The sequence below is a fragment of the Podarcis filfolensis genome (genome assembly GCF_964270895.1).
Source record: "Podarcis filfolensis genome assembly, chromosome: 15".
Classification (NCBI taxonomy): Eukaryota; Metazoa; Chordata; class Lepidosauria; order Squamata; family Lacertidae; genus Podarcis; species Podarcis filfolensis.
In genome coordinates this window covers 8692548-8705351 of record NC_139618.1, presented here as the reverse complement: position 1 = coordinate 8705351, position 12804 = coordinate 8692548, and the positions used below count along the sequence as shown (strand labels likewise).

At 49.8% G+C, this 12804-nt stretch overlaps 1 protein-coding gene across 16 annotated transcripts in view; it reads right to left on the bottom strand.

The window, feature by feature from the left end:
- SGSM2 (small G protein signaling modulator 2) overlaps positions 1–8736 on the bottom strand; it is an 81086-nt gene extending 72350 nt beyond the window's left edge. For 6 of the 16 annotated variants that reach the window (XM_083587480.1, XM_083587489.1, XM_083587488.1 and 3 more), the window contains exon 1: positions 8348–8735. In XM_083587480.1, coding sequence (XP_083443606.1) covers positions 8348–8404 — 57 coding nt within the window. In that variant the 5' untranslated portion in view covers positions 8405–8735. Of the gene's footprint in view, positions 1–8347 lie in introns of all 16 variants that reach the window. The other 10 variants (XM_083587494.1, XM_083587490.1, XM_083587493.1 and 7 more) reach the window with 3 other exon arrangements.
- Between the last annotated feature and the right edge of the window lie 4068 nt (positions 8737–12804).

Here is a 12804-nt window from a genome sequence, read left to right as displayed (position 1 = left end):
CCCCTCACAAACTCCCAGAGTTCCCCCAAAAGAAAGAATGGAACTGTATTGGGTTGTCTTTTGACTTCGGAAAGGCGGGCAGTCCTCCCGGGACGCAAGCCAGTTCTCGGAGAAGTGGCAGGAGGCAAAAGCTTGGCACATTGACAAGCAGGAAGCGAGAGGGAGTGGAAATGGGCCTCTAAGTAGCATCGCTAAGGCAACACCTGGACAGCCTTGTTGAACTACGGGGCGGCCCCCTTCCTGCTCACTCGAACAAGCGGTGTTGTCTTAACCAGCTCCATTCCCTGTTTGCCTTGGCAGAAGACCCAGAAAGCACTGTACTGAGATAATATAGATTTGTGCGCTGAGGAAGGGCCAGGTTTTGAGGGGAGCGAGCAGAACAGAGGCAAAGGGCCAAGAGACTGAGACACCATGTGGCAAGCCAGAGACTCCATCTGGCAAACCAAAGACACCACGTGGCAGGCAGGGACACCACGTGGCAACCGGAGAAGCCACATGGCAAGCCAAAGACTCCATGTGGCAAGCCAGAGACACCATGTGGCAACTGGAGACGCCACTTGGCAAGTCAGAGACACCACGTGGCAAGCCAGAGACACCACGTGGCAAGCCAGAGACACCACGTGGCAAGCCAGAGACTCCATGTGGCAAGCCAGAGACTCCATGTGGCAAGTCAGGGACACCAGATGGCAAACCAAAGACACCACGTAGCAGGCAGGGACGCCACGTGGCAAGCCAGAGACACCACGTGGCAGCCGGAATAGCACATGGCAAGCCAAAGACCCCATGTGGCAAGCCAGAGACTCCTTGTGTTAGGCAGAGACCCCACAGTTCCAGGGGCAGACAAGAGCTCACTGCAGACCAGGAAAGTCAAGAGAACTCTTATGAAAGAAAGAAACGGGAGCAAAAATTGCTGGTGTCTGATTATTCATCCCATGCTCGGGACTGAAAACGATCCAGCACAAGTTTCTCTGTGCTTGGGAGTCTAGAGTCTACAGCCATCCATCACTGCAAAGAGGGAAGCAACAGCAACAAGCAAAATGTCTCCCAGATGGGCACAAATCCACCAAGCATATTCTAGTCCAACTGAAACCGCAAATTGCACATTATGTCGGGGAGGGCTGTGATAGATCACACTTCCCTGCCCTCTCGTTGAGGATGGGAGAATTACTCAGTGGTGGCAGACAGACACCCTTGGCATGCTAGCAGTATTTCTGATCATAGGAGGGGGGTGTCCCCCCATACCTAATTCCAGATCTAGAAACGTACCATGCATTACAACAGCAAAAGTTTTAAGATGCTACAGGCAGTGAAGCAACACAATCCATTCTCTCTGAATCAGATGCAGGTTGTTGGAGACAGTTGGGCATTTTTGCTTTGCTTTGCTTTGAACAAAAAACCTGTAAGAGACTTTCGCTGCCGCTCCCCCAAACTTCCGACCAGCTAGAGAATTATGATTCTGCCCTGAAAAACTGCCTGGAGATGCAGTTTGAAAAATGGGCACCATTCCTTTCATGCCCACAGACCTGAGCACAGATGGGGTCTTACATTGGAGGCCCTGAACCCACTCCAAAACAGACAGAAATTCATTTAATTTAGCTAATGGCTTCGTAGTTAATAGGATCTTGCTGTCCTGGATATAGGGAAGCCTCTATTAAAATTTCAGCACCTGGCGAACACAATGAAATCAGGGAAGAAGAAACATGGAGGTGTTTCTTTCCTGTGTTGTGAAGAGCAAGCGAGATACTAGGGCAAAATGAGGAATAAAAAAGTGGTTTTTTAAAACAAAAAAGCTTACTTGTTTTAATATGACAGAGGTATTATAGGCTATGTTTTACCCTTGCTTCATTGATTTTTGTGTGCTGCTTTGATGATGATGATGATGATATACCATCCTTCATCACAAGATCTCAGGGCGGTTCACAAGATCTTTGACCACTTTATTCAGGGTGCTGGGAACTATAGCACTGTAAGGGTTAAACTACAGTTCCCAATATTCTTTGGAGGAAGCCATGTGACTTTGCATAGAAAACAGGAGCAAAAAGGAATTGGAATTAAAATCAGGGGAGCCCCGCAACAAAATCTCGCAGTGCAGAATGCCCTTGTTCATGATACTCCAATCCATTCTCCCTCCTGATTTTCCATTCCCTACCCGCTGCAACCATCAGATGACAGGCCAGGACTAGCAACTTGAACCGAGCCTGGAAACAAATTGGCATCCAGTGTGAATGGTGACTTGCCAAGTCTCAAAGCTGCAATGGCAACAGAAGCCAAACAAGATAAACTTTCCTGTTCAGGGTCCAGACTCTAGGCCAGATTTTCTCAGCCTTGGGTTCCTAGATGTTGTTGGACTACAACACCCATCTTTCCTGGCCAGCATGGCCAGTAGTGAGGGATTATGGGAGTTGTAGTTCAAGAGCATCTGGGGAACCAAAGTTGAGAGTGGCTGCTGTGGATCTAGAAGCCCACAAGGATTTGGGGTCTAGACTAGATATGTGAAGACCCAGAAGGATGTGGGAGAACACAGACCATTTTTGAGTCATAACTCTCCGCTCAATGCCTTCACACCTCTAGTCTAGACTCTAGTTTGACTATCCTCCAGCCTGGAAAGCCCCCGCCCCTCCCCAACTCCCCACTGATTTTGGTGGCCGTCGCAAAGAGAGAAAGATAGACATGGCTTTGGGATGAGCAAAGATATAAACTACCCAGCACCACCATGTAAAGTGAGTGCTGGGGAGCAGTGCTAGAAACTCAGTTATATAAGCTAGGTGCCAAATGGCTCCTTAAACCAAGGTTTCAGTCACCAAAACGGAATGTCTAGTTGCCATTTTTGGACAAGATGGCTGTAAAATCCCCAGGTATGCATCTCCAAATGGTGGAGATGTCAGGCACCATCCTGGTGTCCAGGCATCTTCACTTGGTCGTAAATGGTCAATAAAAAGGTAAAGGGACCCCTGACCATTAGGTCCAGTCCCGGACGACTCTGGGGTTGCGGCGCTCATCTCACTTTATTGGCTGAGGGAGCCAGCGTACGACTTCCAGGTCTTGTGGCCAGCATGACTAAGCCACTTCTGGCGAACCAGAGCAGCGCACGGAAATGCCATTTAACTTCCTGCCGGAGCGGTACCTATTTATCTGCTTGCACTTTGATGTGCTTTCAAACTGCTAGGTTGGCAGGAGCAGGGACCGAGCAACGGGAGCTCACCCCGTCACGGGGATTCGAACTGCCAACCTTTTGATCGGCAAGCCCTAGGCTCAGTGATTTAACCCACAGCGCCACCCGTGTCCCTTTAAATGGTCAATAGTCAGGTGCAAAAGGCACCTGTCTAATTTCGAACACTGCTGAGGAGGGGGAAAGCTGTGTGGAAAAGTGGTGGGTGAGAGTAGCTCCCTGGCCAAAAGAAGTTTGACTACACTGGACCCCCTCCCTGCACAGAGACCACCTCTTGCACTCTTCCCAGAGTTTTGGGTCTGCACAGCCCATACTGAGTGGTCGCCGAGGGTCAAAGCTGGATCGCCCATGTCAATCTGGTTCAGATTTGCAGAAACCCATAAATCAGCTGAAGAAAGATCAGCGAGCTTCACAACACTTCTCATCAGACAGGCTTCCCCACGGAGGAGGTAAACGTCGGGAGGCAACTGAGCCAAATTTCTCGAGACATTTTACAGGCCTGCCTTTCTCTTAAAGTCAAGGAAATAAATTGCTTCCCAGTGGGAACAGCAAGCAAGGCCGCCAGAAAATCCAAGCCAGCAAATAAGTTCTTAAATGTTCCCCCAAGGACGAAGATTTACCTGAAACGGATCGGTTTGAGGCGGAGAAACATATTGCTTAGGAAAAGGAACTCAATTTTAGCAGTTTCCCAAGCAGGGCAAGGGCAACAATTTGCTGCACGCAAAAGCCTAATTTACTGCTTCGGCGCAAAAAGATCCAGAGAATTAAATGCCACGAGGGAAAGGGGGAAATCAGAGTACACTTTAGCAATCGAAACACATCTGCGTGGCCAGGAAGTGGTTTAAGCAAAGGTGGGCTGGATGTTCCCACAAAGGAAGCTTCCGGACCCTTTTGAGGGGGCAGGTTTGCCATCAGCAACAGGCACTCGGGACACTACTGCCCTTCCAATGCCCACTGCCAGCGTTTGCCCTGAGACCACTTTTTCCTAGCGGTCGGCTGCCATTTAAATTTCCTAAAAATGGCCGCCATGTAGTGTTGTACCAAGGCATTGTGGGAAATCTAAAAGCTCCTTGGGTCCTTTGCATGGCGGGTATAACTTCTATAATGCTGCTTTCTTGGCTGGACGGAGGGCAAAGAAGAGTGTGCGATAAAATTAGCTTACTCTGCTAGAAGGTAAAACTCACACTTATTGCTCCACCCACTTTTGCCTCTTGCCCCACCCACCAGGGCACATGGCCCCCCAATTGGCCTCCTAGAAGGGAGTGCGGCCCCCAGGATTCCCCAACTTTCCTGTTTGTCTACCTATCAGGAAGCAGGGGTGTGCAGAAAACTGTGTCTCCAAGACACGCCTCGATTGCTGGCTGTATTATATAAACCTTTATAAAACCCTCCATAAATGTAGGGAGGGGGAGGGAGGCAGAGGTCTCCTGGGAACCTGGGTGCAACTCTGCCAAAAACCTGGACCGCCCTGGGCCTAGGAGGACCCCGGAGATTTGCGCATATTCAGCAACTGCTTCATGAACTGCTGACAGCTGCCATCAGGCAAGCCATCTCAGCAGCCCGGAGAATCTCATTAATACACACAGCCTTGATTTCATTGGTCTGACTCGCTGCCATGGGCACAAGCTGGTTTCAGAAAGGGGATGCGTACAGGCAAATTCATGAAGAAGAAGAGGACTAAGAATGAGCCATAACGGCTGCGTAGAACCTCCATGTCCAGAGGCAGTCTACCTAGAATCACAGAATCGCAAGAGTCAGAAGGGACCCTGAGGGTCATCCAGTCCAACCCCATGCAAGGCAGGAATCCAAGACAGACCTCTGCTTAAAAACCCCCAATGGAATCCACCACATCCTGAGAGTGTCTGTTCCACTGTCAAACGGTTCTTCCTGATGTTTAGTCAGATTCTCCTTTCTTGTAAATCGAAGCCATGGGTTCGAGTCCTACGTCTGAATTCCAGCTTGCTGAGGACACCACCAGTAGAGGGCTGTAGCTTCAGAGCCCTTCTTGGGGTTTTCCCAGAGGCATCTACAGTAGTTGGCCACTGTGGGATGGCAGACTTAATAGGACTTTGGTCTGATCCTGCAGGACTCTGCTCTTATTAACAACGATAGCTACAAATAGAGTCTCTGTTTGAGGAGCAGTCTACCGCTTAACTGCATGAGTTCAATAGATTTGGCTTTAAATGCAAACCAAATCAAATTTCTTGCCCATCAGGACAGGGCTACTGGCTTCTTGCACTGCTAATGTGCTTGCCGGAGGTATCTAGTCAGTCACTCTGAGATGCTGGACTGAATGGACCTTGGCTTCCTCCCAAGCAAACTCTTCTTATGCCTTTAATCTCTATTTTCACATCTTCCTGGAGAGATTCCTGGCTTGCATGAAACTGCCTGGTGTAGGCTAGGAAATTGATTAGTTGGACAAGTCGATCCGAGTTTTGATTGATTGATTGATTGAAAAGCGCCACCTTATTAAAAGCTCCGTCGGGAGAGCATGAGACTCTCGATCTTGGGGTTGTGGGTTTGAGTCCGGCACTGGGCAAAAGATTCCTACATCGCAAGGGGGTTGGACTAGATGACCCTCAGGGTCCCATCCGACTGCACAATTCTAGGATTCGAAACATATTGGGCTACTCAGAGTAGACTCACTGAAAATATAGACCTAAGTCAGTCATGGCCATTAATTTCAGTGGGTCTAATCTAAGCACATCTACACATTGGATACAACCAAGTACATCTTTAAGATATCATATTGCAAGCCCTGATAAATCTGTGAGTGGAAGAGACTTGTGTGACTCTCTCACATAAGGAGCTTCTTTTAAATCTGTCTTAGGAAGATTTGTACCTCTCTCTTTCTCTCTCTCTCTCTCTCTCTCTCACACACACACACACACACAAAAGGATGTGTTTTGAGGAAACTTTTTTTTTTTGCACCAGCTAAGATAAAATAACCTCCCCTGAAAATATAATAATTCTTCTCCCCCTCCCACTTCAGAACCTCCGTTTGTCATTCATATGCAAATTTATATGCAGCTCTCAGATCAATTAACTGATGGATTAGAACCCAGGCAGCTAATTCGCAGCAGATCCCTTTAAATCAAGCTGTCGGGGCTACTTAACATGCATCAGGGGACACAGGGCTGGATGCAGCTCTTGCAATTTTTGAATGAATTCATGTCCCCGTGTCCCCCCCCCCCACCAACACACTTCGATGAACACACACACACACACATCAGCAAGGCAGAAGCATCTGCGTCACTGAGGACGCGGCAACTGATAAAGGGGGGGAGGTAGAGAAGAGGAGAGAGAAAGCATGGAGATGAACCCTCTAGATCCAGCTGCCCCCCCACCCCAAAACCAAAGCATCTATCGCCATCCTAGAAGCCCCCTCCCCACCGAAGAACAGATTGCTACTCTATCTCTGTGCAAGACTCACTGAAGGCAGGGTGTGTGTGTGTGTGTGTGTGTGTGTGTGTGTGTGTGGAAATGAGCTGGTGAAGACTTTTGGTGCTTTCAGCCAGTATGCCAGTATGCACACACACACCCCTCAAAAAAATGTATTCCAGACCCGCTCTTTTTACCATCTCTCTCCCCACACAAATAAGCAACTTTTGCCTACAGGGGACAAGGCTTTCCAAAGGCATTTGGGGAAGTGTGCTCAGAGTCTGCAAAGTGAATCAGACAGTAAAATGCCTTTATTGTCTCGCCTCCGGCCAGGTCACAATCCCCAACGGTAGAGCTGGGAACGTCCCCTGCCTGAAGCCCTGTTGCCAGTCAGTGTAGGCAATACTGAGCTAGGTGGAGCAATGGTCTGAGGCTGCTTCCCTGGTTCTGCTCTGCTAGTCAGCCGGTCGAGTGATCTGCTTGGTGTTAAGGCAGATCCCAGGTTTAGTGCAACACTGGAGCAATCTTCCTCCCTGAGAGCAATGTTGTTTTAATCTGTGAGATCTTGGGGGTTCAAAGCAGCCTCCAACACCACAACCTCTGAGCTGGCAGCTCCTGAGCCAGTCCAGACTTACAGAGGAGTTCTTCCAGCTATGTGTGCTGCGGTGGTGGGAGAACGGCACTCTGCACACGCCCAGAGACACTGTATCAGGCTGGCTACTGGTTACACAGCTGGTAGTAGGAAGGAGGAGGACTAACTGAAGATGCACCAGGGAAACTGCTCTCTTCACAGAGCCGAGCGCTTGAAAGCTGAGCCTGACAAACCCCAGGCTCAAATGAAAAACATCCCCAGCAGCTTCCAAACTGGGAGCAGGTTTGCTTGCCAGGTGTTTCGAAAGCAGAACCTAGGAAGAAAACAGGTTCTAGAGTCTTAGGCCCCTAAGTCAAATCCAAGCTGTGGTTCTGTGTGCTCTTTACCAGAGAGTCAGTTCCATTAAATACATAGTAAGTCCCATTAAGAATAAGGTTTAAGTCTCGCCTGCAGAATATATGTGAGAGCATGCACTTTGGGGGCACACACCCCATTCAAAGCACACACACCCCGCAAGAATCCTGGAAACTGTAGCTCTGCGAGGAGTAAACTACAATTCCCAGGATTCACATGGGGAGGGAGGTGTGCTTTAAAAATATATGGTGTTCACTAACAGACACAGAAAGAAAGTGTGTGTGTATGTGTGTCCATTTGAAATCCAAACATCACCTGCACTCAGTACCTTGCAATACAGAAAATGTGGGCGAAGGGGGAAAGGGAGCCTCTGAGCTTGCACAGAGTGCTTTTCCTTCGCCATTCGATAAACAGGATATATACACACGTTTTTCCACCTGAACCCCAATTATGGGATGAGAAAGCGGGAAGGGTGGGTGCTGACCCCTCCGACCCACCGCAACCCCCAGGGGGCAGGCATGGCTGCCCAGAGACCTTTCTCAAAGCACCTCCTTGGTTCTTCAAAAACAAACCAAGCCCCCTTTCCGCACCCGAGCCGAGCTCCGGAGCACCCCTGAACGAAACGCCCCACAAATGCCCAGAAACAAACCCCGAAATTGGGGTGAGAGTTGGATGGGGAATCTATCTGGCGATGGGGGGGGGAGAGACCCAAAATGCAAAGGAAGACTCCAGAGGGAGAGAGATGGGGAAAATGGAAGATGGGGGGGATCAGTCTCTTGGGAGGGACGACCCCCCCCAAAAAAAATGTGCAAAAAAAGTGCTCAGGACCCACCCACCCCTCTCTCTCTTACCTCCTTCTTCACATTCCAGAGCAATTTTTCCTTCACTGCATCTTCAGGGAGACTCATGGTGCTTCCTGGGCTGAGCGAGGGAAGGTGGCCAAAGGGAACTCTTTCCAAAAAAAAAAAAAAAAAGAAGGAAATATAGAGATCGATCGATATAGAGGTTAAAAAATTAAAACCCAGGCGGCGATTGCAATCCCTGCGGCCGGTGCAAAAGGAGGACGATGGGCGCTTCCTCGATCCGGCCCCAGCAGCGTCCCCCGCGCGGCCCCGCCAAGCCTGCGCTCCACTCGGCGCTGCGGTTGCAAGAGGGCATTCCCTCCAGCGCCAGCCATCTTCCGAGCCCGCCCCCACATTGACGTCAGCCGAACGGGGCCCGCCTCCTTGGCGGGGGGGGGTGTTCCTCGCTGGGGTGGGGGCGGGGAGCCGGGAGGAAACGGGAGGCGCGGCGGGGGGGATTATTTGGTAACAATGTGCTTTTGTGAGGGCGGGTCGCGGGGGAGGGGGGCAAGGAGACGAGAGGGATCCGGAGCATGGGCAGAGTTATCGGACGCGCGCTTGCACAAACACCCGCCGCCTGCCGCTTGAATGGGTTTGGGAAGCTGCTCCTCCAACACTAAGGTCTTCATGGAGGGAGGGAGAGTTCGTTCTGTGCTTTTGTCTTCACAACAGCCTTGTGAGGTAGGTCAGGGTGAGAGTCGGAGGGAACCCTGAGGGTCATCTAGTCCAGCCCCCCTGCAATGGAGGAGGTAAGGTAAAGGGACCCCTGACCGTGAGGTCCAGTCGTGGACGACTCTGGGGTTGCGGCGCTCATCTCGCTTTACTGGCCGAGGGAGCCGGCGTACAGCTTCCGGGTCATGTGGCCAGCATGACTAAGCCGCTTCTGGCGAACCAGAGCAGTGCACGGAAACGTCGTTTACCTTCCCGCCGGAGCGGTACCTATTTATCTACTTGCACTTTGACGTGCTTTCAAACTGCTAGGTTGGCAGGAGCAGGGACCGAGCAATGGGAGCTCACCCCGTCGCGGGGATTCGAACCGCCGACCTTCTGATCGGCAAGCCCTAGGCTCAGTGGTTTAACCCACAGTGCCACCCGCGTACCACAATGCAGGAGAGGGAGGGCTTAAACCCGGGGCTCCCTGTGGAGTCACGGGTGCTAACCACTGCACCACACTTCCCCTCCGATACGCAACCGTACAATGGGTAAAGGAATAATTTAAAAGGCAGTGTGGTGTAGCGGTTGGAGTGTCAGACATAGACCGGGGTTCAAATCCCCCACGCAGCTATGAAGCTCACTGGGTGACCTTGAGCCAGGGGCATACTCTCTCTCTCTCTCTGTCTTCCTTAGCTTGCCCTACCTCACAGGGTTGTTGTGCAAGATGAAATGGCGCTGGTAGGTGGGCGGATGGGTGGGTGTCCGGCACAACATCCTGAAGTTTCTTGGAAGAAGGCTGGGGTAAAAATATGATCGAGAAATCCAAATTAAATGGTGCCCCTGGGTGTGTGCAGAGTGCAGGAATGCCGTGTGAGGGAGAAATTTCCAAGTCTTGGGTGCTTAAAGAACTCGGGGGTATAAGGCCCAGAATGCAACATTGCATTGAAAAAGGGCTGTAGCTCATATTGTTTTGCATGCAAAACAGTCAGGTTCGATCCCTCGATTCCCCAGGTAGGAATGGGAGAGGCCCTCACCTGCAACCTTGGGGAACTGCTGACAATCAGTGCATTTAAAAAAATAAGAAATTATTGAGAATATTAAAACTGAATACTGGCAGGGAGTTCCACAGGACAGGGCCTGCCACACTGAGGGGTCGGTCTTATGGAAACTCAGGGCCTTCACGGGGAGCCACCAGAAGTGCACCCCCACCAGCAGCAGAGGAACAGTACCTGGGTCACCTGCAAATCAGGTAAGCGCCTTTGTTGACATCTTCCTGCTTTGCTTTGCTTTGCTTTGCTTCTGTTCCCCCTGGAGGGAGAGGAGAGACTTTTTCTGGGCCATCCCTGGAGGACTCTGGACCCACCCACCACCAATTCGTAACAGTGGCCTTGACCCCAGACTTCTGGGTGAGTCGGGGAGGGGGGATATTGGTTTGATGTGAATGGTTGAGGGCTGAGCTTTTGCTTATTTGCAAATTAGTGGGTCAGTGTGTAGCTTTGTTTATTGTTTTGAGTATTGTTAATGCTGCTTGCTGCTATTTATATGGCTAGTATGGTTATTCCCACCACCAGCCCCATGGATGTTATGTTATATGAAATATTAATGTATTATATGATTCTCACCCCTTTCCCCCCTTATGTAATGTAGATCTTTTTCTTTTTTTGCTGCAAGTCGCTTGAAGACCTTCGAGCGACAAGCAACCAATCTCCAGGGTGCAAGCCTGGACAGTCTGCATGGAGGTCTTGGGCTGCCCAGCTGACAAGCCCCCTCTCTCTTCCTGGCTGATGTGGGCCAAAGGAAAGCAGAGCAAGATGTTTGGCACCAGCTTGGCTGCAGGAATTGCTGGAAGGAGGCAGGCGAGACAAGTACAGTGGTACCTCGGGTTAAGTACTTAATTCATTCTGGAGGTCCGTTCTTAACCTAAAACTGTTCTTAACCTGAAGCACCACTTTAGCTAATGGGGCCTCCTGCTGCCACCGTGCCGCCAGAGCACGATTTCTGTTCTCATCCTGAAGCAAAGTTCTTAACCCGAGGTACTATTTCTGGGTTAGCGGAGTCTGTAACCTGAAGCGTATGTAACCTGAATTGTATGTAACCTGAATCATATGTAACCCGAGATACCACTGTAACTAATAAGTAACAATAATAATAATGTTATAATAAATAACAATAACAATAATAATCCCCATCAGAAATCTCAGTGATTGAAATGGGGCATAAGAAATAAAGGAAAAATAAATAGAATATTTATTTATCTATCACTCTTCCTCTGTTTCTGGTTTTCAGTGCTCTTGCTTATTGTGCCACACGTAAGAACAGTGGCGTAGCGTGGGGGGTGCAGGGGGGGCCGGCCGCACCGGGCGCAAGATCTGGGGTTAGGGCAAATCCATGGGTTAGGGGGCGCAAATCCACGGGTTAGGGGGCGCAAATCCATGGGTTAGGGGGCGCAAATCCACGGGTTAGGGGGCGCAAATCCATGGGTTAGGGGGCGCAAATCCACGGGTTAGGGGGCGCAAATTACTTGCCTTGCCCCGGGTGCTGACAACCCACGCTACGCCACTGCGTAAGAAGTAGGTATTAGGAGGCTTTGGGGTTTGCAGAAGCTCAGAAAAACAATTGTGGTAGTAGCAGTAGCAATAATAATAATAATAATAATAATAATAATGATAATAATAATGATAATAATAATAATATAATGCCCCAAGAGGAGAGGGGAATATGCCCTAAAACAGCCGATTGTAATCTAGTTGTTGGGATGCGGGGGAAAGAAAACTTGAGTGGGAAATGGAATGGAGTATCCTAAAAAGGAGCCCTCCACACCCTGCAGCTTTGGGTAGCCAGTCCCATCTGTCTTGTATCTTTCGTAAGTTAGGAATGGAGCTTCCATCCTCAGAGGCAATCTACCCCAGCTGCTCAGACGCGTTTGGAGAGGGTCTGTTGCTGCTTTCGTGCTCCCCCAGAAGCACCTGGCCGGCTGCTTTCAGAAGCACTGGGCAAGATGCTGCAGAGGGGCTACTCTGAAAGAGCTTTCCTCCATTTATGAAAACACAGGCATGAGTGGAAGAAGTGATCTCTCTCTCTCTCTCTCTCTCTCTCTCTCTCTCTCTCTCTCTCTCTCTCATGACCTCATCATCCGGATGCAGACAGGCGTGAATTTGCTGCTGCAGAATTTTATTTGTTTCTTATTCCAGACTCTGATTGCTGCCCTCTTGAGTTAGACATGGGTTCAGAGGAGGACAGCAAAGACTGTGAATGGCACGTTAAACAAAGTTATTTGCAGCAAAGTCAAAGGGCCCAAAGAGGTTTAGCTCAGGAAATATGCGAGAGGAGCAACAGATGCATCTAAGCCCTTCCTTCTCCTGGCATTCCTAGCTATTTCTTTACCTGTTCAAACTCCCAACCATCAATTTCTCTTTTTCTTAGGACTGACGCATTCACTGAGAACAGTGACGTGGTTCTGGTGCTCAGAACAGGAGTCAGCAAACTTTTTCAGCAGGCGGCCGGTCCACTGTCCCTCAGACCTTGTGGTGGGCCGGACTATATTTTGAAAAAAAAATAATGAACAAATTCCTATGCCCCACAAATAACCCAGAGATGCATTTTAAATTAAAGGACACATTCTACTCATGTAAAAACACGCTGATTCCTGGATCGTCCGCAGGTCAGATTTAGAAGGCGATTGGGCCGGATCCGGCCCCCAGGCCTTAGTTTGCCTACCCATGGCTCAGAACATAAAAGTTGCGGAGTTAATACAGGCAGGAGGGATCCTTAGAGGTCAGCCTCCCGTTCAGCACAGGAATCTTGCAACATCA